Source organism: Schistocerca serialis, chromosome 9 (genome assembly GCF_023864345.2).
Source record: "Schistocerca serialis cubense isolate TAMUIC-IGC-003099 chromosome 9, iqSchSeri2.2, whole genome shotgun sequence".
NCBI lineage: Eukaryota > Metazoa > Arthropoda > Insecta > Orthoptera > Acrididae > Schistocerca > Schistocerca serialis.
The window spans coordinates 337861490-337887157 of record NC_064646.1 but is presented as its reverse complement, the minus strand read 5'-3'; the positions used below and the strand labels follow the sequence as shown (position 1 = coordinate 337887157).

Genomic DNA, 25668 nt, shown 5'->3' with positions numbered 1-25668 from the left:
TAAGGGATACGTGTACTAAGTTTGGTTGAAATCTGTCCAATGGTTTAGGAGCGGATGTGGAACACACATTTGTGCAGCGTTCGTATTGTTGTCAATCGTTTAGAGCCACCCACGGGAAAACATACAGCTTAAGATATGTGGGGGAGCGAGACTGGAAATGAAAACAGAAGTATACTGATTATCATGAAGATATTGCGTCTCGATTTGTAGAATTCCAGGAAGCAGTAATTGCCACTGTAAGAGATTGTAACTGCTGTGGATATAACGGAGTGGTTTGCAATTCTCTAGCGTTATGTAACAATCAAGATTCAGCAAGCATACCTGCAAACAAAACCGGGGATGTACCTGGAGATCACGAAGAAATATACTACCGCGGTTTTCCTTGTGTTGCAACACGCCCGATACGTTGCGCCGCATGGAGGGCAGATATATAGCAGGGTCTACATGTTACCGAGCCAGTCTCTCCAACATGCCCGTCGACACCATCCTTGTAGGTTTCTCTGTCAACCGTTCGTGTACTACGAATGAAGGTAAATTACGGTATTTTTAAAGATACATTTCAAATGCTGCGATAACACAGTACGGGTTGTAGTCATAAAGTTTTAATTGTGATCTAATAAAAATTAAAACGATACGTTAAGTTTGCAGCCCTGGTGTACATTGATAACCCCCTGCCACAGTACCTTAACACGCCGCTAGAGGAGACAAAGGAGAATGGCACAGGTCTTTGTTAAAGCGAAGCGTCGTGCGATGATTTGTTTTTAGCTATAGCAACCGAAATGTTGTGGCTATGTCGATCCAGATGACTTTCTTTAGCCGTCTGTATTGATCTGATAAAGCTATAGCATTTCCGCTGCTGCCGGAAACGAATTACCGCTCGACACTCCACTACAATAATGTGCTGCGCCAGTTCGCCTCTGTTCTGGCTTACTACAGTCCTGTGGCGCAGTGATTTCAGTGTGTACCAAGACTGCAGACCTGTATCTGCAAACAAACAAATAACTAATTACGTAACTTAATTTTTTTTGTGGTGACTGCCTCTCGTGGTTAGTTATTGTTATTTTAAACAATCTAGTGCAGCAATGAAAATATTATATAGAGTTGAATTTTACGTTTTTAACATTTTGGTTACGGTTGTATTTGCAGATGAACGGAAAACGTTACTGGAAAACGTGGAAAGTGTCTTAGGCGATTACCTTCCGTTATTGAAGTTTCAGAGAAGTATGCATGTTGGTGACATCTTTGTATCAGTGTATACAGCGGATAGAGACTCTATAGTGAGTGTCAAATGTTTTTCGGCGGGTGGTGTGACTTGTGCTATCGAGTATTACAAAGAGGACAACGAGAAACCACTTCTCAATTTTGAGGTGAGTTCTCCAGTAAAGTTTAATTTCTGTTCTTGTTTTTTGAACTCAAAATGTAAACGGTAGTCGAGGTCGCCAACGTGTTGGTGTTCTGTCTAGACTTAAAATGATACTGATACTGAAAGGAATCTTCAAAGCCAGTTATGTTTTTTGGTAATTTGTTATTTGCATGTTACATGGATCGTTCAGTCACCAAGGTAAGAAGAGATGTTGCCATAAAGCTCTTGTTGTGGGTTAAATCTCAAACCTCCCCACAATTTTTCACATAACGGACGGTTTCGCGGTGTTATTGAAGTTCCCTCCATTGAACTGTGTCATTAAGCTTGGCTGCCCCCTGCTGTTATTCAAGACCAATGGAACGCTTACAGAGAACACTTTTCATACTGCATTGTTCACCGTCAGGAACGCAAACATGACAAAACTACATGCAGGTAGTACCTACAGTAACACTTTACATGTGCTTTATAAAAGAGCAGTACTATAAGTGAACGAAAATCTTTCTGATGGGATGAATAAACATATCTACCTAGATCTTCTGTCAACGATGTTGTGCCAATTCAAATTACTGATCAGTAAATTAAAACTGTCGGCTGGCTGCTCCAGAATTGGGGTCAACAGAAACATCCGATCTCACGCGTCGGCTTTGACCCGTGACGTAAGGGTGTTGTGGTGTGTGACGTCATTACGGCGCGGAGTTTGGTTTGTGAGTGTGGCGTGTTTTTAGATGTCGTGTTGTTGTTTGTTGTGCCCTCTGGTGGTGTGTTCATGGTTTTCGTTTGTTTGGTGTGTTGGGTTCAGTTTGCTGTTGCTCAGTGGTGAGTGCTGCGTGCGTCTTTTTGAAGCGGAATTTGTATCAGTGAGTTAACGGTTTTGTGTGATGGTTAATGTAATGATGATTGCTGTACGTCGGGTGGGTTTGTTATTAAGTGTATTCGGTTGTGGTTTTTTGTTCAGGAATGGATATGAAAAAAAAGACCAGATTAATAGTTCTCGGTTGAGGGCTATGATGGGGGACACAGCTTTAGAGCTGATTAAATTCCTTCAGGTATTTGGCTTAATTGCCGAGGTCGTGAAGTGCGGTGTGTACCGTGAACCAATGAAATTGGTTAAAGTTCCGGCCTCTCGGACCAGGGACGGTTACATGTGGCGCTGGCGCAAAGATGACATACGCCGTTCCATACGGCGCGGTACCTGGTTCGAGAAGTCTAGATTGGGCATGCGTGAGATTGTGCTTGTTACATATTATTTTTGTTATAGATCCCCACAGAGTATTTGCGCGCATGAGACTCGTGTGAGTGAGAGGACTGTTTTAGATTGGTATTCCTTTTGTCGTGAAGTGTGTTCGGAATTTATTAAGTACAGGGATAAGTTGGGGGGGCATGGGGTGGTTGTGGAGGTGGACGAGTCACAGTTTGGGAAAAGGAAGTATGGGAGGGGGAAGTCTATGGCTGGTCTTTGGGTGTGGGGGGCTGTTGTTCCAGGGGGTGGGGGTTCCGAATGTGTTTTTAGGGTTGTGGAAGAGAGGTCGAAAGCTGAATTACTGGGTTTAATTGAGGAATATATAGAGCCGGGGTCCACAATAGTTTCTGACGCTTCTTCTTCTTATAGGGGGTTGGGTGAGAGGGGATTTAATCATTTAGTAGTGAGCCATTGTTTAGAGTTTAAGAATTATGAGACAGGGGCTTGTACTAATACAATAGAGGGGATGTGGGGGGCAGTTAAGTCAGTTCTTGGGAGGGGGAAGAGGCGCTCTTCCAACCTTCAGTCTCATTGATGAGTACTGTTGGCAGAAGAGTGTCCCAGAGGGCTATTGTATTGTTCGGGTTTTCTTAAGGGCTGTGTGTAAAATGTATAGGCCGAAAGTGGTTAGTTAGGGTGGGCTAGGTAGGTGGGTGGGTGGCTGTGGTTCAGGGTGGGGTGGGTGGTTTATTTTGTTGTATAGTGTTTGTTAAGGTGGGGGGGAGGGGGAGTGTGTTTGTTTTTGTTTTAGTTGTGGAGGATCTATTTTGTTGAAGTTTTTGTTGAGTTGTAGTGTGAGATTGAGATGTTTTTTATGTTGCATTTGTTTTTTGTGGGTTTTTTATTTAGGGGTTGGGGGGGAGGGGGTTGAGGTGTGTGTGGGTTGGGTTTTTCTTTTGGTACAGTATTTTTTCGTTGGTTTGCGCGCACGCGCGCGTTTGTGTGTGTGTGTGTGTGTGTGTGTGTGTGTGTGTGTGTGTGTGAGTGAGATTGTGGTGGCCAATCTAGTTTGTGGGGCTGGAACTTTCTTGTGGTAAGTTCACTTTTTTTTTGTTTTTGGCGTATGTGTTGTGTATTGGGGTATAGCGAAGTGTTTCATTGAAATTTGTGGCTGTGAAGGTTGGTATTGGTATTAGAATTGGGAGATGTTTTTGAGTTACATAGGTCAAGGGTAGTGGTCGAACCTAAGTTATGGGATTGGGAGCTGCTGTAGATATATGTAGGTCAAGGGAAGTGTTTGTTCGTAATGTTTTGCGGTGTATTTTGATTTTTGTATTGGGAGATGGCATCGGGAGCTGCTGTTGAGCTATATAGGTCAAGGGAAGTGTTCGATCCCAATTTATGGGATCGGGAGCTGCTGTAGATATATGTAGGTCAAGGGAAGTGTTTGTTCGCAATGTTTTGCGGTGTATTTTGATTTTTGTATTGGGAGATGGGATCGGGAGTTGCTGTTGAGCTATTTAGGTCAAGGGAAGTGTTCGATCCCAATTTATGGGATTGGGAGCTACTGTAGATCTATATAGGTCAAGGGAAGTGTCCGATTCCAGATAATGTGTTTTGTGGTATTTGGTGAGTTTTGTGATGTCGATTTTTTTTCGTCATCTTGCGTGGTTTTGTATGGCGGTGGGTGGCTAAATTTGTTTATATTTAGTTTCTCCCCACCCAAAAAACCCCAATTTCCCACGCTTGTCCCGTTAGAGTCATTAGGCTTTTTGTGAAACCTGTGTGTGTGTTGTTTTTCTATGTATTTTCGTCTTTATGATACGTATGCAACGATTTTATATCCGCCATATTGGAGTTGTCGTTTATGGTCGTTTCCGCCACATTTGTGACGTCATGGGTCAAAGCCGACGGGTGGGATCGGACGCTTCCGTATTAGGGTTAGGGAAGCGTCCGATTCCACCCGTCTGCTTTGACCTGTGACGTCATCATTATGGCGGAAACGTCAACTTGCAGTGTGTACAAAATGGCAACGATACCGTTGCTACGTACGCATGCCAACAAACGGTAACAAAATAAAAGCGGCACAAGAACGTCTCACTTCAACAATAAAATGAAACTAACGGGACAACCGAATGAAACTAATGGGACAACCGCGGGAAGTAGTTTTATGGCGGGGACAAGCTAATTATAAAACAATACGAAACACCACACCATGCCAAAACAAATATTATAAGAGAAACTCTACAGCCACAAAACCAACAGGAATCGTACACTTCACTCGACCTATGTAACTCAAACAAAGCCCACAATACCAAAACACCACATTTCCCTTGACTTAGACAACTCAAATGTAGTTCTCGATATCTACTGGCAAACCACAAATAAAAAGACCACAACCTTAAACTTCATACACCTACATAACTCACAAAACATCGCCGTAGCCAATACTCGAAAACCAAAAGAAGCCCATATTGACTTGAATATTTAAAATGCAGCTGAAATACCATGAATATAAAATAGACAAAGCATCACAATTACTGTAGGATAGTCTGCCCCCAGTAGCTGAATGGTCAGCACGACAGAATGTCAATCCTAAGGGCCCGGGTTCGATTCACGGCTGGGTCAGAGATATCTCCGCTCAGGGACTGGGTGTTGTATTGTCCTAATCATCATCATTTCATCCCCATCGACACGCAAGTTGCTGAAGTGGTGTCAAATCGAAAGACTTGGACCCGGTGAACAGTCTACCCAACAGGAGGCCCTAGTCACACGGCATTTACATTTTACTGTAGAACAAAACCAAAACAAAAGTTATCTACCAACAAAGGCCTCCACAAATCATCTCCATAAACGCCATCAACCTCCCACTCACAATCCAACCCCAGCCCACCAAATACCGTTCCCAAAAACAAAACCCACAAAGAAAAAAAAATGAAAACAAAAATCAATCACACCTTACAAAAAACCAAAAAGCTGCCAACAATACCCACAACCTCATCCCTACCTTCCCCCTCCTCCTCCCCCCCCCCCCCCCCCCCCCCCACACACGAATCAGATGCCTAAAACTAACCACATTTGGGCTCTCAAAAAACACAAAAATTCTCAGAAATTATCTTCTGTCAGGGAGATACTAATTTAAATGAGATTGCAGGTTGGAAGAGTGCATCTTCACTCTCCCTATAACAGATTTAATTGCCCCTCAAAAATTCCCCTATGGTGTTAGTGCAAGCCTCAGTGTCACAATCTTTAAACTGAATACTATGGTTAACTACTAAGTGTTCATAACCCCTCTTCCCCAAACACCTATACAATGAAACCGAGCGAAGTGGTGCAGTGGTTAGCACACTGTACTTGCATTCGAGAGGACAATAGTTCAAACCCACATCTGGCCATCGTGATTTAGGTTTTCCATGACTTCCCTAAATTGCTTCAAGCAAATGTGGGGATGGTTCCTTTGATAGGTCAGGCTGACTTCTTTCCCTCCTTCCCTAATCTGATCGGACCGATGACCTTGCTGTTTGATCCCCTCCGAACTGGGATTTCATCTGGAACTGGCGACTTATTTGCTTTCAACTCCTTCAGCTACTTCTTTAAGCCAGGGACACCTGCTACTGTGTCCTCCAGGAGTCTCGGCGATGGTCCAATGATATTATGTTGGTATGATCCTTCAGTGTGAATGATTTCTTAAACAAGAAATTTAAAACTTAAGGTTTCCCATTGCTGTCTTCTACTGCTACATCAGACTGGTCAGCAAGTGACTGGATAGAAGCAATCAGCAATTTTATGTAGGAACAGAATTTTCTCTAGTTCTTGACAAGAACTTCTGCTAACATATTCCCACCATTTCCACCATTCAATGGACAATGATAATGTGAATGGGATTTCTTTAGAATCAACTGTTTCTTGCATGTAGTGAGCAGCTTCTTAATTTTTGCTTTAGAAATTGAAAGTTTTTTCGTATGTGTGTGGGAATTGACATTCATATTTGCATTAATCCTCTTCGTATTTGACATTGTAGGGCCTCTTTTACAGTAATACTCAGGCTTGAATTGAAATACCTTCTTTTTTTGTCCACTTACATTGCGAACACATAATCCACCTGCCTGGCCCCATAGATGTCAGCCACAGGTGGAGATCTTAATGATGTGGTAGCATAACTCAAGAGGTGCTGGCATATATGATCACCATACTCTCTGACAGCTTATGTAGTTGGTGTATGCCACACTGGTGTTGCTTAACATACCATCACAGCATTTTGAAAGAGTACTTCTGTCATAACTACAGTTACATTTAAGGTAGGTATGAAAATATCATGGCAGTTTGCTCTGAGGCAAATACTTTTAGCTACTTTGTATATTTTTTGTTATTCGCTTCTTGGCCATTCTTGCATATGATTTGCAACAAACTGATTTTGTTCATCTGACCTTTCCTTGTTATTTAAAACACATACTTCTTGATTTGGTGGTGTATGTCTACTAACATAAAACATTGTTGTATGCCATTATTCTTGATACAGAGCAGTATGAGTGATGAAAATCTCAGTGGGTTCATAAAGAATGCTACTTCATCTTCTTCTACTACATCTTTACTTAGGTTCCTTTCATCTTGGTTGCATGTATCTATATTACTGATGTTATTGCCCCAATTAACAACACAGTCATCACTGCTGTTTGTTTCAATACAGTCTGAAGGCTGAAATTTTTCTAACGTGAATCTAAAAGATCTGATAGTTGACAAGTAAGATTTCAATATACCTGTGATGACCATCTAAAGAACAAAGTTCTTTTTTCCAAATTTAAAGATAAGAGTGCAAAATATGTTCATATTTCTCATGACTGAATTATGAAATTGAACACTTTTTCTGAAAATAATGGTGTGCTCTTTAGCTATGAGAGTTGACATTTATAATTGCTGTAATGAACTGAATAGATAAATGAACAGCTGAAGTATTCTCAATACAGGGGCGGTGGCGAGGAGGGAGGGGGCTATGGGGGCTATATCCCCCCCCCCTCCCCCAATGGAGTATCATATTGCACTGGATAAAATGACTTAAGAAATCAGTGTATCAGTGTATATATTACTCCAACAGATTCAATCTTCTCCTTTTTTTTTTTTTTTTTTTTTTTTTTTTTTTGAGTAATGTAGGTTGCAATGTATTTCAAACAAATTTTAACAAAAGAATAAGAGCAACAAATAGCTTACTATCTAAACCAATAAATATCATTTAACTTAAAATGGGCATCTTATTATTTATTAATACACATTTTTTACCTTGAACTCCAAAACGGTTACCAAAAGCTGCTTTATGCAAAACCAAATTTTACCAGTTTGTCAGTGGAAGACCCCAACTCTCCTTTAGTTAAGTGATATTCCAGTCCCCCAAACCCCCTCTCCCCCCCTAAGATCCCCCCCCCCCCCCCTTGACCGACTTCTAGAATCGCCCCTGTCTCAATACATTGTTATGCGTGAGAAGACACAAATAATGATAAAACATGTAATTGTAATTGCGCATAATAAAATTTGTTGGTAGATCTAATCAATGTATGTAGAACATCCGTACTCGCACAGTGAAGTGAGAGCATTCAGTGCAGCACCAAGAGGATGATTTGCCACATTCATCCTTTTGATGTTACGCGGTATGAGTCACCAGAGTGTCAAAATGGTGAATGTGCTACATTCGTTGTTATGGCACTACAAAATATACTTCTTTTGAACTTTGAAGATACTGGACTTTCCATTTTCTTCAACACTATCACAACTAATCATACTCAAGATTTTTCCGTAGCAAGGAACACAAAAAATTAAACTCCGTGATTCACTTAATTCAGAATCACTATTTTGGCACATCTGCATTTTTGGCATAAGAGAGATGATAATACTCTTCTGTACAAGTGCTGTTTTTTACGTGTATATGATGATTATCTATACAGTGGTCACATACAACCATCAACCCAATAACACGGGTCAAGACAGTTGCAATCAAGATTGTCACAGTACCAGTGTTGGTGCTGTTTTATTTTTTATTGTTTCTGATTTGATATGAGTTCCATTGACTTTGTTAATGAAGGAGCCGTTTCAGAATTTGCCTCAAATGATTTAAAGAAACCCTGAAAAACCTGGATCTGGATGGCCGAACAGGAATTTGATCCTTTGTCCCCCGATTATGAGTCATGTTATAACCAGCACTCCTTGTGGGATATGGAACGAGTAAAGTTTTATAAGATAGACTTACTGCCAAAAAGGGTATATCAGAAATATATAGATTTCAGAATGGATTCTAGTATGAATATCTTGGTTGAGCTCCACTTGTAAAAATATTTGATTTGATTTAATCATCTCTTCAGTTCCAAGCCAGAGTACAATGCTACATATTGTGGAATGTTTCCAACACATGAGCTAGTGCACAATATTCATTTCTGCAGCAATCCCTTGAAACTAACTTTCCAAAAACTGTAATTTTAATGTTATCTAGGAGAGCAGTAATTTCAGTTGAAATATTCTTTATTCCAGTGTATTCGGAAACTTGAGCAAAGTTTAATCAAGAAATGTCATGGCAAAAGGAGCAATGCCTTTCCGGCCATAGAACTTGGAGCTGTTGTCGACAGATACTTCACAGCAGCAGGTAAGCTTATTTCACATGTGCCTTATTATTACTGACTGAGTGTTTCAATTCTAGAACACAGTAACAAATTGTTCCCTTCAGTAAGAATGTATGTATGAAGTATAGAAACAAAATGAGATACTTGCAGTTTTTAAACATGTAAAAGAGCTACATTTTTGGAACTAGTTCACTATCTTTAAAAAACAACCTCATATTATCCAGTATACCATTTCTCAATAAATTTTTGATCATTATTAGTCAATCTATTCTTTAGCAGTCCTTGCCTTCACATTATGTTTTTCCCAGCAAGAGAATAATATCTGAAATTTGTTATGAAAAAATTCTGCATAAGATGTAGGCCTAGTTGGTAGAATAACAAAATGCAACAAATATTTGTCTGGTGAAAAATAATAATGATTCAAATTCAATCAAGTCTGTTTTCTGGAAAAAGACTGAACTAGCATATCAGTCAGTTACAGTGCAAGTGTCATCACTTTTCCATATCTGCACCAATGACTATTGAAATAGTTCATACATTCTTAACCAGGTGCAAATAGTGCTAACAAAGCATGGTTCACAAGGAGATAGCAAGTAACGACCAGAAAATGAAAGTGAATACTGCGTGGAAAGTGGGAATCCATGAAGAATGTGTATTTTCAGTTGTACACATATTGTCAATATTGTATGCTCTTGTACTTGTTCCTGAATACTGCAACACTCTCATAGGAGCAGTCAAATGGAAACCAAACACCCACCACAACTTGATAATGGAATTGTTCCATTCAGAAGTAATTGCCATACACATCAAGACATTTATCCCAGTGGGAGGCAAGATGATCAATTCCTCATCAGCCTGAAACCGAAGTCCATGCACGTCTCTATTAAGGTCACGAAAGATGTAAAAATCACACAATGAAAGATCCAGGCTTTATGGAGGATGTTGCAGTATTGTCCAAGCAAATTGTCAAAGTGTATCTTTTGTTTAATTGACAGTGTGGGAGTGGATGTTATTGTGCAACAGGATGCTTCCTCTGTTCGTCAAGTTGCTTAAGTGTGGAACAACAGTCAGTTCGCGACAGAAGCAGCAATGTACTGCAGAGTCAGAGGGCCTAGGATTCTGTTGGACGGAATTATCCTTTTGCACAACACCACATGCCCCTCACTGACAGTTGGACAAAGACTAAAGTCTGGTGATTAATCTTTTATCACATGATTTTCACATCTTTGGTGACCTTAAGAAAGACATGCGTGGACATCGGTTTCAGTCGGGCTAAGAATTGATCATATTGGCTCCCAGTAGAATAAATGTCTTAATGCCTGCAGTGATTACTTTTTAATGGAGCCAGTCCATGGTCACATTATGGCAGGTGTTCAGTTTTCATTTGATTGGCTCTCATAGAATGAATAGGGAGGCCATTTGTGTGAAGGTTGTGTCATATTATATTTTATGCCATAAGCAGGCAATCATCTCTTTCTGCACTGTCAGCAATTGCTAACACAAAAAAACCAAAGCAAGTTTAAAGAAGAGGTGTATAATCCAAAGAGTTAAGAATTGCTCATTCTTTTGATTGAATAGTAAATTAAGAAAGGTAGAGATGGATAAGGGGAGGGAAGGGGGCCAGGCTAGGAAGACAGCAAGGGGATGGAATGGAGATGTGAAATTTGTGAGCTCACCTGTGCACAGACAGGTGGGCTGCAGGTGCACACAGTGAAGTGGAGGAGTAGATTGGGAGAGGGAGGTGAGATCAGAAGATGGTAAAGACTGCAGAGATGAGACCGTGAATGTAGAGTGAGAATGAGAGGGAGTTGGAGGTTGTTTCAATTTTGTTTAAATGGATTTTGATAGCTTTAGGCGTTAAATACACCATAAGTGGTTACCTGTAGTCCCTCCATTGTTTCCACTCGGGACTTCCCATATTGTAATTGTAGTTAATGTTCATTTTTTAAATTTCATATTGCAATTCTTATTTTGTACAGTGCTCTTTGTGCTCAAAGAGGATAAAAGATTAATGACTGGAAGGCAATAACATCCCACATTCTGGTATTGTCATTATTGTTGTGGGTTGACAGGAGAGCCAACCCCGTATTATTAGAAGACGCCGAAAGGCACGCGTTTTAGCTCACGCAGGCTGGCATGAGGTCATGGAACAGGTCAAGGAAATTAGAATTTAGAAAAACGGACGTAGCTGGTGGAATACTTAACTTTAATCCATAAATGGTGAACGTCGCTCTTGACGGTACATTATTTACAGTATCAATAGTAACTGGTAATGGCGCCTTGCTAGGTCGTCGCAAATGACATAGCTGAAGGCTATGCTAACTATCGTCTCGGCAAATGAGAGCGTATTTTGTCAGTGAACCATCACTAGCAAAGTCGGTTGTACAACTGGGGCGAGTGCTAGGAAGTCTCTCTAGACCTGCCGTGTGGCGGCGCTTGGTCTGCAATCGCTGATAGTGGCGACACGCAGGTCCAACGTATACTAACGGACCGCGGCCGATTTAAAAGCTACCACATAGCAAGTGTGGTGTCTGGCGGCGACACCACAATTATCTTGCTGATATGTTTCTGTACATTACTCCACTGGATTCCTGTTTTCCTACTGGAGTGCAGGTAATATGAGTGTAGTAGCCAAGTAATACATGAAGACGGTTCAAGTAATCCAAATAATGGCTTGATTCATGAACAGTAATGAAAATTAGACTCTCCTCACACAATATTTCCAATATTACCTGATTGGACACAAGGTGAACAGCATTGGTGATAGAAAGTCCAAATGCCTGAAATGTCTACATCCTGAACAATTTCTCAAAACTGGCATCAGCAAATTACAAGTAACCTGTCACCAGCAAATATTATGGAGCAAACCACTGATTTGTAAGAGGTAGATACTATAAATTGTTGCAACATGGCAATGTTCTGTTTGTTATAACTGATGAGCTTCCTGTTATAACTGATGAGCTTCCACGTTGGTGTAACTGAGGTCCTTCTGCATGACTGGTGTCATAGGTCTGGGGATTCCGTAACGTTACTGCAGCAGTTGTGTCGAGCTGTAGCCAGATAACTCAATGAAAAACGCTTAATTCAATAAATAACTTGGGAGACAGAGAATGTTGACACTATGTCAATTGAGGCTGCTTGGGCTGACCTTGTTCAACTCAGCATTTGGCCTGCATGTTTAATGTTGCCACTGCCACTTCCTCACACCAGCTGTCATCCTGGTGGCCACATCTTCTGACAGTAGTGCCACATTGCCTCGTGCTTCAATTTGATCACCCACTGCCAGAGAAACTTCAGAAAATTGTGCTATTTGCCTTCTAGTGCAGTATCTTTTCTGGACTTAACAGATAATTACGTTGCACACCATTGGCCTGTGTAAGAGTTATTACAGGCATCAGTAACGTATTGACACTTGCCCAGGCCCTGTATGACTGGTTTGGTTTCTTGCAATATCAGTATAATTCAACTCCTGTCGCTGTAGTTGGTTGATTAGTTTGTAGGGTAAAGGGACTAAACTACATGTTCATCAGTGCCGATTTTCTTAGTCACACAGGTCAAGGATTAAAATCATACTCCAAAAGAATACTATCACCTGAAATACTGGGAAGGAACAAAATGTGTAAAACTAAGTGTGTAACCACACCGAAGGAGAAAATGAAAGTAGCAAGCAAAAATGGAAAACATTAACTAATAGGAAGAAACGATGGAAGGTTTTAAAACAATATATGAGACACCCTGGGCTGGCAGATTGCAAGACTAAAAAAGGGATGAGCCAACCATTCTGCAGCACATTAAAATTGTCACCCTAAAATCACAATGCAAGAGAAACACAGATGGTGAAGAGATGAACACCAAGTCAGAACAGATGGCACCAGACCAAATGGGGAAGAGTTAAAATACAGGTAGGGTGAAAGCCTGAGTGAGAAGGCCAGACACCTACCCTTAGATTGAGTCATAAAAACCGCCCTCTCGAATAAAACTTAAAACTATATCAGCCATTGAGGCATTGTCACTCACCACCGTAGATAATACATCAGGGAGGTTAAAAGTCTGCCTCAGGGCACCAGGATTGGGACAGTCCAACAATATGTGGACCACTGTCAATTGAGAGCTGCAGCGACACTGGGCTGGGTCTTTGCGACAGAGCAGATGACCACGAGTCAGCCAAGTATGGCCAATGTGGAGTCGGCAAAGGACAATGGGGTCCCTGCGAGTGACTCTGTGGGTGATCTCCACACATTTGTTGTGTCCTTTATAACATGTAATGTATTGGGCATAGTTAATGCCATTCAGTATGCCAGTTACCAAAAACTTTATGGCACAATACCAATTGGAGGTCATTTTCTGGTGTGCCGATCTCCGGACTCCATTTATGAGTAGCCTCTTTGGCTAGCCTGTTGGCAAGTTTATTTCCCAGAATTACAATGTGTCCTGGGGTCTGTATGAAGACTGCTGACCTTCCATGTTGTTCAAGGACATAAATGGAATCATAGATCATCATTACCAGAGGATGGTGAGGATGTCAGTATAGCACTGGTTGAGAGCTTATAAGGCACTCAAGGAATTACTACAAATGAGGAAGGACTCCCCTGAGAAGGAACAGATGTACTCAAGAGCACGAGAGATGGCTATCCGCTCTGCAGTGAAAACACTACAGCCATATGGCAAGGAGCACTGTTCAGTACGTCCTGCATAAGCATAAGCGAACCCAATGTGACCATCAAGCCATCTGTGTAAGTTACTTCTGAACTCTAGGATGTGTCAAGAATAGAGGGAAGTAGGTGATGGAGAGCTGCAGGATGAACTGAGTCTTTTTGGACTTGTGATAGGTCCAGACAAAGCTGTAGTCAAGGTATACACCATCGAGGAGTATGTGAGTGGACCCAGAGAAAAGGTGATTGAGGGAAAGACTCGAGTTCAGTGAGAAGGGACCAGACACAGATGGCAAATGTAATCCCTGATCTGGGCTGCTGTTAGGGAAAAGAAGACAGTTATGTGGATGTTGAGGCAAACTCCAAACATGTGCAGTATCGTTGGCAAGCAGTTGTCGCTTGATACACAGTGAAAGAATCCCAGTTTCCACAAGTAGGCTGTTCACTGGGCTTGTTCAGAGAGCTCCTGTCACAAGTCCAACTCCATAATGGTGTATAGGGGCAACCATCCGCAGTGCTGAGGGTGATACTGAACCATATGTCAGGCTCTCTCGGTCAATACGGAACTGTACGAGGGCTTTGTACAGCTGTTTAGGGCAATCTGCACCCCATTTGGTGTGACTCGGGCACCCAAGAATGTTAAGGTGCTGTCAGCACTTCTGCTTAAGCTAATGAAGATGTTGAAGTTGAATTAAGCTAGCATCACAGATGAGGCCTAAAAAGTGATAATAGTCCACTACATTAGGGAGATGGTAATCGAGATAAAGCTGTGTGTGCAGGGGAACTGTACAATGGTGAGAGAAGTGCATGGCGTAAGTCTTGGCAGTGGAAAACTGAAAGCCGTGGGTGAGGCCTCATGTGTGCATCTTTAGTGTGGCTCCCTGTAGTCGATGTTTAGCCACACCAATAGTAGATGAGTGGAAGAAAATGCAAAAGTCGTGATCACATAAAAAAGGTGATGTTGAGGACCTCACAGCTGCTGTTAGACCATTAATGGCCACTAAAAAGAGAGGTACTCTCAGTACGGAGCCCTACAAGACACCATTCTCTCGGATGAAATGGGAACTGTGTGAAGCACTGACTTGAGCTCAGAAGATGTGGAGTGATAGAAAGTTCTGTATAACAATTGGGAGAAGGTCCCAGAGACCTCACTCATGTTGTGTAGTGAGGATGTGGTGTTGCCAAGGGGTAGCATAGGCTTCCGTCAGATCAGAAATGATGGCAATAAAATGATGACGGCAGGAAAAGGATGTTCGTACGTTAGACTCCAGGTATGACAATCTGTCAGTCATGGAACCACCTTGGCAAAAGCCGCCCTGGGACAGAACCCGAAAGCTCTTGAGACTCAAAGAGCCAACACAACCGCCAGTCACCATATGTTCAAGCAGCTTGCACAGAATGGTGGTGGTGGTGAGGCTAATAGGATGATTGCTATCCATATCTAGTGGGTTCTTACCTGGTTTTAGCACTGGAACGATTATACTTGCAATGTGATAGTAAAGTAAAGGTAAAGCATTTTTTCCACTTGCAGTGATAATTTGCCATTGCTCCAGATGTGGTTGAAGATGGCAAGGAGATGGCACTGGTTAGATAGATATTTAAACATTTGAGATTTGATACGGTCTGGTCCAGGAGGTGTATCTCACACCACTATGAGATGCATTCATTTGTGATGGTAGTAGGACAATAAACTGCATATGTGATCATAAGTAACAGCTAATGGATCTTGTAAAGGGGCAAGCTGACACAGTAATTGATACACCTTAGGTGGATTCCACAAGAGGAAGAAGGCTTTGCACAAATTCAAGTCTGTCACACTGAAAGCCAAAAAATGCTGCCTGAGTTCTTCTTCTTCTTCTTCTTCTTCTTCTTTTTTAAAAAAAAGCTTCCTAGACCTTGGCTGAATCATAATGTGGAGGAAAAGTAGGTGGATAGATCGGTGGAATGTACCCCGTCTGTTAACGGAACCTGACAAAATGGTTGCAGCCAAAGTAAACTGTTCAATCAGAGGTGGTCGCACGGCGTGCATAATGAATAAATGTGATCAAACTGCACTTAAAGATTGCACATGCAGAAACCATTCCAAAATCATCGCCAGTCGCGTAGTAACCAAGAAATACACAAAGCCAGTCCAAGTAACACAGATATGACTTTATTTATAAACTGCTGAACAGTAATGGAAATCAGACTCTCACTGATCCCCACATAACAAGGCACAGAGCACTGATGTGAATAGTACAATTGTAAGAACATAAAAGAGAGTCAATGAGCGCTGCTCTCCACATATACATGTGCAAGTCACTGGCAAATGGTGCGGTGGAGACTACACCATGCACATGTCTTAGACAGGCAGTCTCCGGCAGCTGGCTCAAGCTGATACAGTTGGTGACCAATTCAAACACATACATGCGGTGACACTACACGCGGCATACTCACATGCACTAGTAGCAGTATACAGGAATGAGACGTGCATAATCCATGTTGTTAATTTGGAATCTCTCCAGGACTGTCAACATATCAAAAAATCTATGGACAAATTTTACTTTGCTAACCAGTGAGCATTTGGCTCTCACGATAGTGCTCATAAAATTTTTTCCCCCTTAAAAACATTGTGAAACAAATACTGCTCATTTAAAAGGACTATGTTTTATCAGAATTTGAGAATCCTTTACAAGGGGAATACAGTGGTATAGTGCTTGTTGTGGTATACAGTGAAAGTTCTCTTGTTGGTAGAAGTGGACAACTGGGTCAAATATGAGGACCTGTGCTGATTTGGTTGGTCTTAATATATTACATATTCCTTGTGTGTCTTTATGAAATACTTAACTGCAGACTACAACTAGTGTAATGTCACTGTCGTCCCTCTTATTAAAGCACTCATGAATGCTCTTCTTCACCTACACATAGTGAGCATCCCTTGCATCTTTTTCTGAAATATTTGGCTGCAAACCACAGCCAAAATCATATCAATAGACTTCTCTATTAAATGCTCTCAAATACTGCTAAAATGTACACACTGCAGTTTCACTTTTAAAAAGTCATTTTGCTTCGGCATATGGTGAAATGAAAATGTTAGGAGCATTGTTGGCTCAGAAAAATGCTTTACCCTTATTTTATTATCACTTGATAAAAACATTTTATACTGTTTTGTGCTATAATAGGTTAGTCTTGTATTTTATGAGTACTTTAAGTTCTGAATCAAAATTTCCATAATGTAATGTGCAACTGCATTCAGCTCCATGGACATTAAATTCCATACACTTGAATTGTAGCACGTGAATCCCTTATAAACATATTTAGGCTTTTGTAATGTGTTTGAAATTGTTTATCTACAGATGACCGTATTTTGGAATATGACATTGACAGTATTGTATATGAAACTACTTCGCCTTATCAGAGAATAAGAATTATGCATTCTCGAACACTTGGAAATTTACTTGTTCTGGATGAACATCAGAGTGAGTAATCTTCATATTTATTTGTGTACATTATATCTGTGTGTGTGTGTGTGTGTGTGTGTGTGTGTGTGTGTGTGTGTGTGTGTGTGTGTGTGTGTGTGTGGTGCATGGAATGAGTCAATCTAATAATCTACTTATATTTTGTCTACAGATTTGGCTGAAAGTGATCTGATATACACAGAAACATTAATGCAGCGAGGGAAGGAAAATTATGAAGGAAAAGAGATAGTGATTTTGGGTGGAGGAGATGGAGCTCTTTTATGGGAACTTTTGAAAGAGAAACCAAAGTTTATTACAATGGTAGAGGTATGTATTCACAATTACTGTCTAGTTTATTCTGTTTACTACAGTGACCATTAAAATTTTTTGTCACACTCTGTTTTTGGTAATAAGTTTTTCAAGGCAAACTTTCATAAGAAAACAAAATATTAGTAGATAACTATGTTAAATACAAAAATTTGAAGTCCTGGTGTAGATTATATAGATGATAGATCCAGATGTAATTTCATTAGATGTGGTTGAATGATGGTTACCATGTAGAGAAGCTGTGTTATGACCCACTCAGATAGCTAAGCAGGATTAGACAGATGGCTCTAAATCCTTTGCATTAACTTCCATATCAGGAGCTAGATGTATACTAACATAACAGAGTAATGATTCGGCATATTACACACCTTACTATTTTCATGAAAAATCCCACTTGTGTGCTAAACCTGTTGAGGCAAACTGTCAACAGACCATACTGTGTATGTTTATTTATTCTAATCATATACTGTTAAATTTGGACTTAGTTGCAACAGTGTGGATTTGGTGACTTTTTTCATGTTCATGGTTTGATGACAGTCATCAAACCATGAACATGAAAAAAGCTCAAGGTATAGGGGTCCAAGAGTATGTGCAACTCCTGCACCACTTGAAACAGTTTGTTATTAGAGCACAGTTAGAATCCATTGTGACACAGAAGTCAGTTACATGACTTGCCTTGCAGTGAAGAACAAAACTGTGTTAATAGAACTCCCAACGTTAATTTGCCTCATCAAAGCAAATGATGGTTGAGAAGAAGATGATGATGCTACAGCCACAGGCTGTTGTTCATTTTGCAGTATATGCAGCAGAAATTCCTGCTATTGTTGCTGGAATTTCCAGTGCTTTTCTTGCTGTTGTTGCAGTTGTTGCTACTGCAGCTGCAGCCATTGCAGCCACAGCTATAGAAACTCATGAGCCATGTTTCCCAGTGAATAGCTGCACCCTGAGAAAGTCCCTCATCACCATGTTTCTGTCAACTCAGCATTGGTAGGATGCAGTTTGATAAACCACACTAGCAATGATAAAGTGACTGGTGGAACAGACAGGCAGTTCCTGTGCTTGATGGTGGATTTCACAAAGTGAATGACTAGCCAGAAGCAAAGTACATAGCATAGTGAATGTCATCATAAGGTTAGGTTGTGCAAACCACCCATGAAGCAATACCAATTAAAAAGCATGAATACAGACAAGGCCAATCACTCTGATTCCATTTGTGCATATCAAAGGCTTCAGAGAATAGTGAAACCTGCCAGACAAATGCGGGGACACTGTCATGTCAGTGGACAGGCCTATGAGACATGCCCGTGATGGTGGCAGTGACTTCTATTGGAGAACACTGTAGCCATAATATGAAGCCCAAGTTTGTTTGCCCTGATATTTCCTCCATATCAGTACTCTGGACTGGGGTGGGGAGGGGGGGGGGGGGAACCTGATTATCGTTGGATACTAAGTTGGTAGTTCTTCATTAAATAACAATAATTTTCTGTAGAGTGAGAATTAAGATGAACAAAGTTATGTTTGCAGTCTATTCACAGTAAAACACACTGTAATGAAATGCTGTATGGTGTGCACTTTAAGCTGATGTTTTATGTGATATGCAGACAAGGGAACAAACCTGTTAGGGTGAGACCTATGCAAAGTCTTGGGTGCCATAGGGGTTGTGTTCTGTGTTTATTACTTTTCTTGGTATGTATCAGACAGATGATTCAAAGAAAATTCTCTTTGCAGATGACACAAGGTGTGTTGTGAAATACATATAATGCAATGTAAATAATCTAACTAATAGAGTATTCATAATGGGGATAGATAAAATCTACTCACCAAGCAATGGCACAAGGAAATATAGGTAAACCTTAAGTAAATGTGCAAGCTTTTGGAGTCAGAGGCTCCTTCTTCTGGCAGAAGGGTCAAAGGGGTGGGAACAGATATGAAGAAGAAGGACTGGTGAGGTTTAAGAAATGCGGAGAGTTCAGAAAGGTTGCCCAGAACCCTGGGTAAGGGTAGGCTTACCAGATGGGATGAGAAGGAAAGATTGATTGTTGGGGACTGCTCTGGACAACAGTTGAAAACCTGAGAGTTAAAAGGTGGATGATAGGGCAATAAGTAAGACAGAGATTACTGACATAACATCATGCATGAGTTGATAAGAGCAGAAAGCTAAGTACATTGTATGTGGTAGAGATAGATGGCAGGGAAAAACTGATAGGTCAGAAAATAAAAGATATAGAAACTAAAAAGAAGTGAAGGAAAGAACAGTTGCTGAAAAGAAATGCTGTGATCAAAGAAATAAATGTAAATTAAGGCCAGGTAGTTAGCGATAATCAAGAACATATTGTAACACCAGTTCCCAGCTGCAGAGTTCTAAGAAAGCGGTATCTGGAGGAAAATCTAGATGTCACAGGTTGTGAGACAGACACCGAGAACATAGCTGTCATTTTGTGGAGCATGCTCTGAAACAGGATATTGAGTTCTTGATAACATCAGTGCATATTTTTCACAAAGTGGAGTAACACTCTAGTACATCAAAATGGAATGTGTACTTAATGCTGAACTCTTGTGAAATCAAAATTTTATTGTCCCCAGCTGGTCAAACAGTCGGTGAAGTTGTCCATTTTAAATTCTTAAGAGTGACAGCTGATGGAAAGCTGTCTTGCAAGTATCATGTTAGACATACTGTACAGAAACTGAGTGCTGCTGTCTTCTCTACAAGAATAATATCGCCGCTGTTTCTGACACTGACATGTAATGTTTTGAAGGCTTGTTTACAGCACTTACTTTCACTATATAATCTTGTGGGGTATCATATTTTGGGGCAACTTTGTGTACTGACCAAGAATATTACTAGCCCATAAAAAGTTGGACAGATCTGCAGTGTCAGTTTACAAACTTTGTTTAGATGTCCTGGAATTCTGCCTCTACCATCCATGTACATACACACCACAATAGGATTTGTTATTAACAATATTGACTCATTCAGATGAATCTGCAGTTTTTATTCAGTGAATGCAAGATGGACAAACAATTTTCTGTTAGTTAACACTTCCTTAAGTCTCCTACACGAAGGTCTTTAAATTATGGTTGGAATGTTATGTTGAGGCATACCCGTGTACAATAGTTGCTTGCAGTAGATGAAAATTTTTCTCTCAGATATGTTATTTATTTGTACACTCTCTAACAATTTTTTGCTTTTGTTTCTTAGTTATTTAGTTTATTTTATTTATAAATTTTTTAATCAGTATTCTGTAAACTATGCATTATCTCATTCCATATCGAAGTAACTTCGGCTGGCATGGTCCCACATAACCTGATGAATAATTCACTAGTGCATTGTAACTTTTACACTGTTAATTTCTTCTTTTTACAGATTGATGAGCAGGTGATGCAGGCATGTCAGAAACATCTTCGCTCTTGTTGTGGTAACTGTCTAGATCAATATAAAGGAGAGAACTATGAGGTTTGTACAGAACTGGTTTACAAACTTGCTATTGGAAAAATGCTCATCAAAGTTGCTTCATATTTAGGAGATATGTTGCTGTTGCCACACAAGGAAGTGTTGTGATCATAACTATTATGTTGTAAATGTTTTGGATAACTAATTACTTTTTACTTTCATAACTCCATATATCTCATAATATCTGATAATTATCAGCCTATAGGCAAATTAAGCTGAGTTCAATGTTGAACACCATTTCAATTTTTAACATTTGTTGTATGCTTCTACAACACTGCTGCCACTACCATTATACTATCTGCATTTTTTTTTAGTTATTTTTGTAACTTACTGTTGACTAATATCTACAGTGTCAGTAGCTTCCATACACAAACAATATTGCATCAAATGCTGTTCATAAATGCATTCCATTGGAGGTGTCACAAGCACAAACATGTCTGAGTAGGGACTGTCTTGCATTTGCCAGTGTATGCTTTGTGGTCACATTAACTTGTAATTTTTTTTCTTTTCACAGATTATTGTTGATGACTGTGTAAAAGTACTTGAGAAATTCATCAAAGAAGGCAAGAAATTTGACTATGTGTTTGCTGACCTTACTGACATACCACTATCGTCAACACCACAAGGAGAACTGTGGGATTTCATCAGGCTAATTTTAAACATCTCATTCAAAGTTCTAAAACGAACGGGAAAGTACATGACTCATGTAAGTTGAGACTCTATTGCAGGTTTAGTACCAGTACTCACAACATTAACAACTATATTAGCAGATTTTATTATTTATGACACATTTTTACTATTATTGATAGACTGTTTTCTTGGGCCCAGCTGGACTGACAGTTTTATTTTTCTTTATTAATACAACACAAAACCTAATTGTTTTCACCATCAGCTTCAAGCAATAGTCATACTAGAAATCATGCATAAAGCACACACACAGAATGGTCACTCAAAGCACTTGATGAAAATTAGATCAGTTATTAATTAGGAAAAGATGTTCTCAACTTGAAGTTTTTTTTGAATGCCACAATGTTTTACAAGGCATGATCCTAAAGGAGGTGACATGCCCTTGCTTCAGGATTGTACACTTGCTTAAAACCAGCACATCTCACAGTTCTGCAATCCATCGACCTGAAACATCAATATTCCCCATCTTCTTACTGCCTCTGCCCCCTTTCAACTATCCTGCCTCTGCTCCTCCATTCTCCTCTTCCTTTTCTGTCCCTCTTTTTGGTTTCAGATTTTCCCATTTCTTCCTGACCATCATTTAGTATTTATTTTAATTAATTATTAATTTTCTTCATTTTATTTTGTGCTTCTCATGTATGTTTCTGCTATTCCTAGCCTTAGCCCTGACTCCTGCCCCCCCCCCCCCCCCCCCACCACCACTATCCTTCCTCTCCCACCCCCCCTCTCTCTCTTATGCAAATGCGTGTGTGTGTGTGTGTGTGTGTGTGTGTGTGTGTGTGTGTGTGTGTGTGTGTGTTTTTAATTAATTTTCTCAAATTTTCTCAGCCTGTTTATTGGATGCTTCCTAATGATATCGTGTTGCCATATATTAACCAGTATGAAAGATTTTACAGTGAAACTACTGTAATATACCATAATTGTGAATCTCTTTAATTGACCTATCAGATTTTTTATATTAAGCAAGCAGTTCCATTAGTAGCAAAATAGCAGTAGAATAAGTACGCTTACAACAAACAAATTGGAACGGCTTCTGCAGGATGGACAGATATACAGATGACAAGACAATCATTTAGCTTAACTGCAACCTGTATCTCATTTTTTAGAGCAGTAGGAAAGTAAGAAGATATTACTTATAATACCTGAACCTATTGTATCTTTTCTGCATACCAAGGATTCCAAAATACTTGTTCCTCATCCACAGTTTGTGGATGATATTGTTACTCAGAACCATACACCCATTGTCTTTGTTTTGTATATATCACAGTTTTTCAGTTTTGTCATGTACTAAGCAGATGCTGCAGTTCTGCCATTCACACTGTTACTCTTTGTTTTATTGACTTTACTGAAATTATCAATATTGTTTTTACACTGTCAAAACTTGTTGTAGGCCAATGGAGTGTCATGTCCAAGTGCTCTCAGTATGTTTGAGTCACAACTTAAACAGCTTCCCGTACCAGTGAAATTTACACGTGACCAGGCCTTTGTACCATCATTTATGGAAGACTGGGTCTTCTACCAGGTGCAGCCAATATGCAGATAGCTTTCAACACAGACCATTTATATAAATCCTTGGGCTTTCTATCTGCTACAGCTTGATCTTAAGTTCAACGTTATAAAGCAGTGAAGCATTCTACATTGCAAAATGGTTTAAGTGAAGTAATGTAAGTTACATTACATGAAACAAAATATTTTGTTCAGTATTATAGATGTAGCACATTTTTGTGTTAAATTGACTGATTTTATATGATTATAATAAACAGTAAATACTATACACTGTGTAAATTTATTTAAAAGTTAAAATTCTCAAGGATTCATACTAAACTGCGTAAGAAAGGAACAGAGAGTCATGAGAGCAGTGAAAGTTTTTGATGCCAATTGTTTGGTAACAGTTCGGAAAAGCAATTGTAGTGCTCTTGGTTTTGGTTGTCTCTGTCACCTTTACTAGTTATAATGTGTTTTGAATCATGGGACATTGTATCATTTATGTTCCTACATTTTCTAGGGTGATTTCATCTCAAATCTCATGAATTCCTCTGGAAAAAATAAATATTAGACTCTATGTCATAAGTGTTAAGAAATAAAGTATTTTCATTTTATCTTAATTTTTGTAAGTGCTATGGCCCTTTGAAAAATGTGTATTTTGTAAATAATTCTTAAAACAGTAGAGAGCAAAAAACAAATATAACTAATAAACCAAAAGTACTGGAGACCTGGGAGATGTTTTGTGTTACAGCTCCCTCTTAGTGTGTTGAAATTAGTTGATACCCAAACACTAACGGGCTTCCTTTAACTTACAAATTTAAGACAAAAATATGTAATTTAAGTTAATTTTTTCACTTAAATTTTTTTTCTAATTTGGAAAGTCACAGGAATCTCTCTTTTCTGTCATATTACTAGATGCTACTTATTTATTTATAAACAGTATCTTCTGCATGCCAGATATCTGTATTACGTTAATATTTATTACTAAACATGTAAAAAATTGCATTTTACAAGTTTTTACAAATTACTTATTTGAAAACACCCATCCAAAAAGTTTTGATAATTGCACAAAACATTGTTTTGTTAACATGTTAGTAGTTAGTGCAAACACAGTGGGCAGTATTTTTCCATGTAAAATGTTAAAAATTTTTCAACATTCTGCATATTTCGTATCACTGAATTTCTAGTGTAAAATGTGCATGTTGGCAACACTGTTTCCACTGCTCTTCTGTTTATAACAGATGAGTGAGAACTTGCATGTAAACCATACTGCAATGAGTTTTGTGTTTGCTTTGAACTTTTTATTAGATACAATATCAGTGAGGAAATACAGTAGTGAAAGAGTGAGCTGTGTGGACTACGAAAAAAAGACTCAAGTAGATAGTGTTTAAGAAAAGCAGAAAACACTTCACAGTTGTTGGAACTCTATCAGAGGTATTGCAGAAATATCCATTGTGGAGGAATTGCTACACTCACTACCAGAAGAAATTTTGCGGCAACCCACCTGAGCGATCACCATCACCTGAATGTGAAACTGAAGAAGACAGTGCAGATGTTTGTGTTCCCGGATTTGAAGTTGTTGATGTGTTGAATGTTAGCATTTCTGTTGTAGCCCCTACTATATCTCCCTATAAACATCCAAGAAAGGTAGAAACACGAGAAGAAAACAGTCTATATAAAGAAAAGTGGAAGAAATTGAAACAAGTTTTACACATGCAACTTCTTCAAAACTTTGTGAAATGCATAATGTAGAAGCATTTGATGCAGAATCTGAAGATAGTGATATGTGCATGAAATGTGATGTGCGGTTTCAAAATCTAAATACTGCTATCTCAGCAGCCACCTATACTGAGAAGGTACAGTTACTGAAACTGATATCAGGTAGCTACTCAAAGTAGCAGATACAGAAATACATACTCACTTCCTCACATTATTTAATTTCAGAAGCCTGTAAAATAAAGAGAGAGAAAGGTACAAGTATTTGGGCATGTGCAGATTTTTACTGTGGGCTTTCATTCCAAGATGACATGCTTACTGTTGCTCTGGTATATTACCTAAGTGACGACAAAGATTGCACCAGACAAAGTCCTAACCAGGCTGATGTTATCTCCGTTAGTGAAAATGGTGAAAAAGTTAAAAAGGTGAAAAGATATATGACAAGATGAGGAAGAGAAGCATTCTCCTAATGAAAAAGAAGAACAAATTGACCTCACAATTACACAGAAATGGGCCCAATGCTTTTTTGTATATGTCACCAATAGCATGATAAATGTTGGTTGCAGGAGTGTGCAATGTGTCCTGGTGCTGAAGTGATGATTGCTGAAGCATTACACCGTCAGGATACTGACAATGATGTAACCTGTACATTGTGGGAGGTAGGAGAGTTGGTGAAGAAGACAGTAGAGTAATACACTCTTGATGAAATCATCAAGGTTTCTAGTGAATTTCTGCCAATTTCAGCACATACCAGGTGATTTATAAATA

General features: G+C 39.6%; 1 protein-coding gene across 1 annotated transcript; it reads left to right on the top strand.

Moving 5' to 3' along the window:
• The first annotated feature begins 458 nt into the window (after nt 1-458).
• Nucleotides 459-23798, top strand: LOC126419348 (spermine synthase-like). The gene is made up of 8 exons (XM_050086532.1): nt 459-530; nt 1147-1367; nt 9057-9168; nt 17133-17255; nt 17407-17561; nt 20926-21015; nt 21527-21718; nt 23090-23798. The coding sequence occupies exons 1-8, from the start codon at nt 470-472 to the stop codon at nt 23240-23242; spliced, it is 1107 nt and encodes a 368-aa protein (XP_049942489.1). The 5' UTR covers nt 459-469; the 3' UTR covers nt 23243-23798.
• The last annotated feature ends 1870 nt before the right edge of the window (nt 23799-25668 follow it).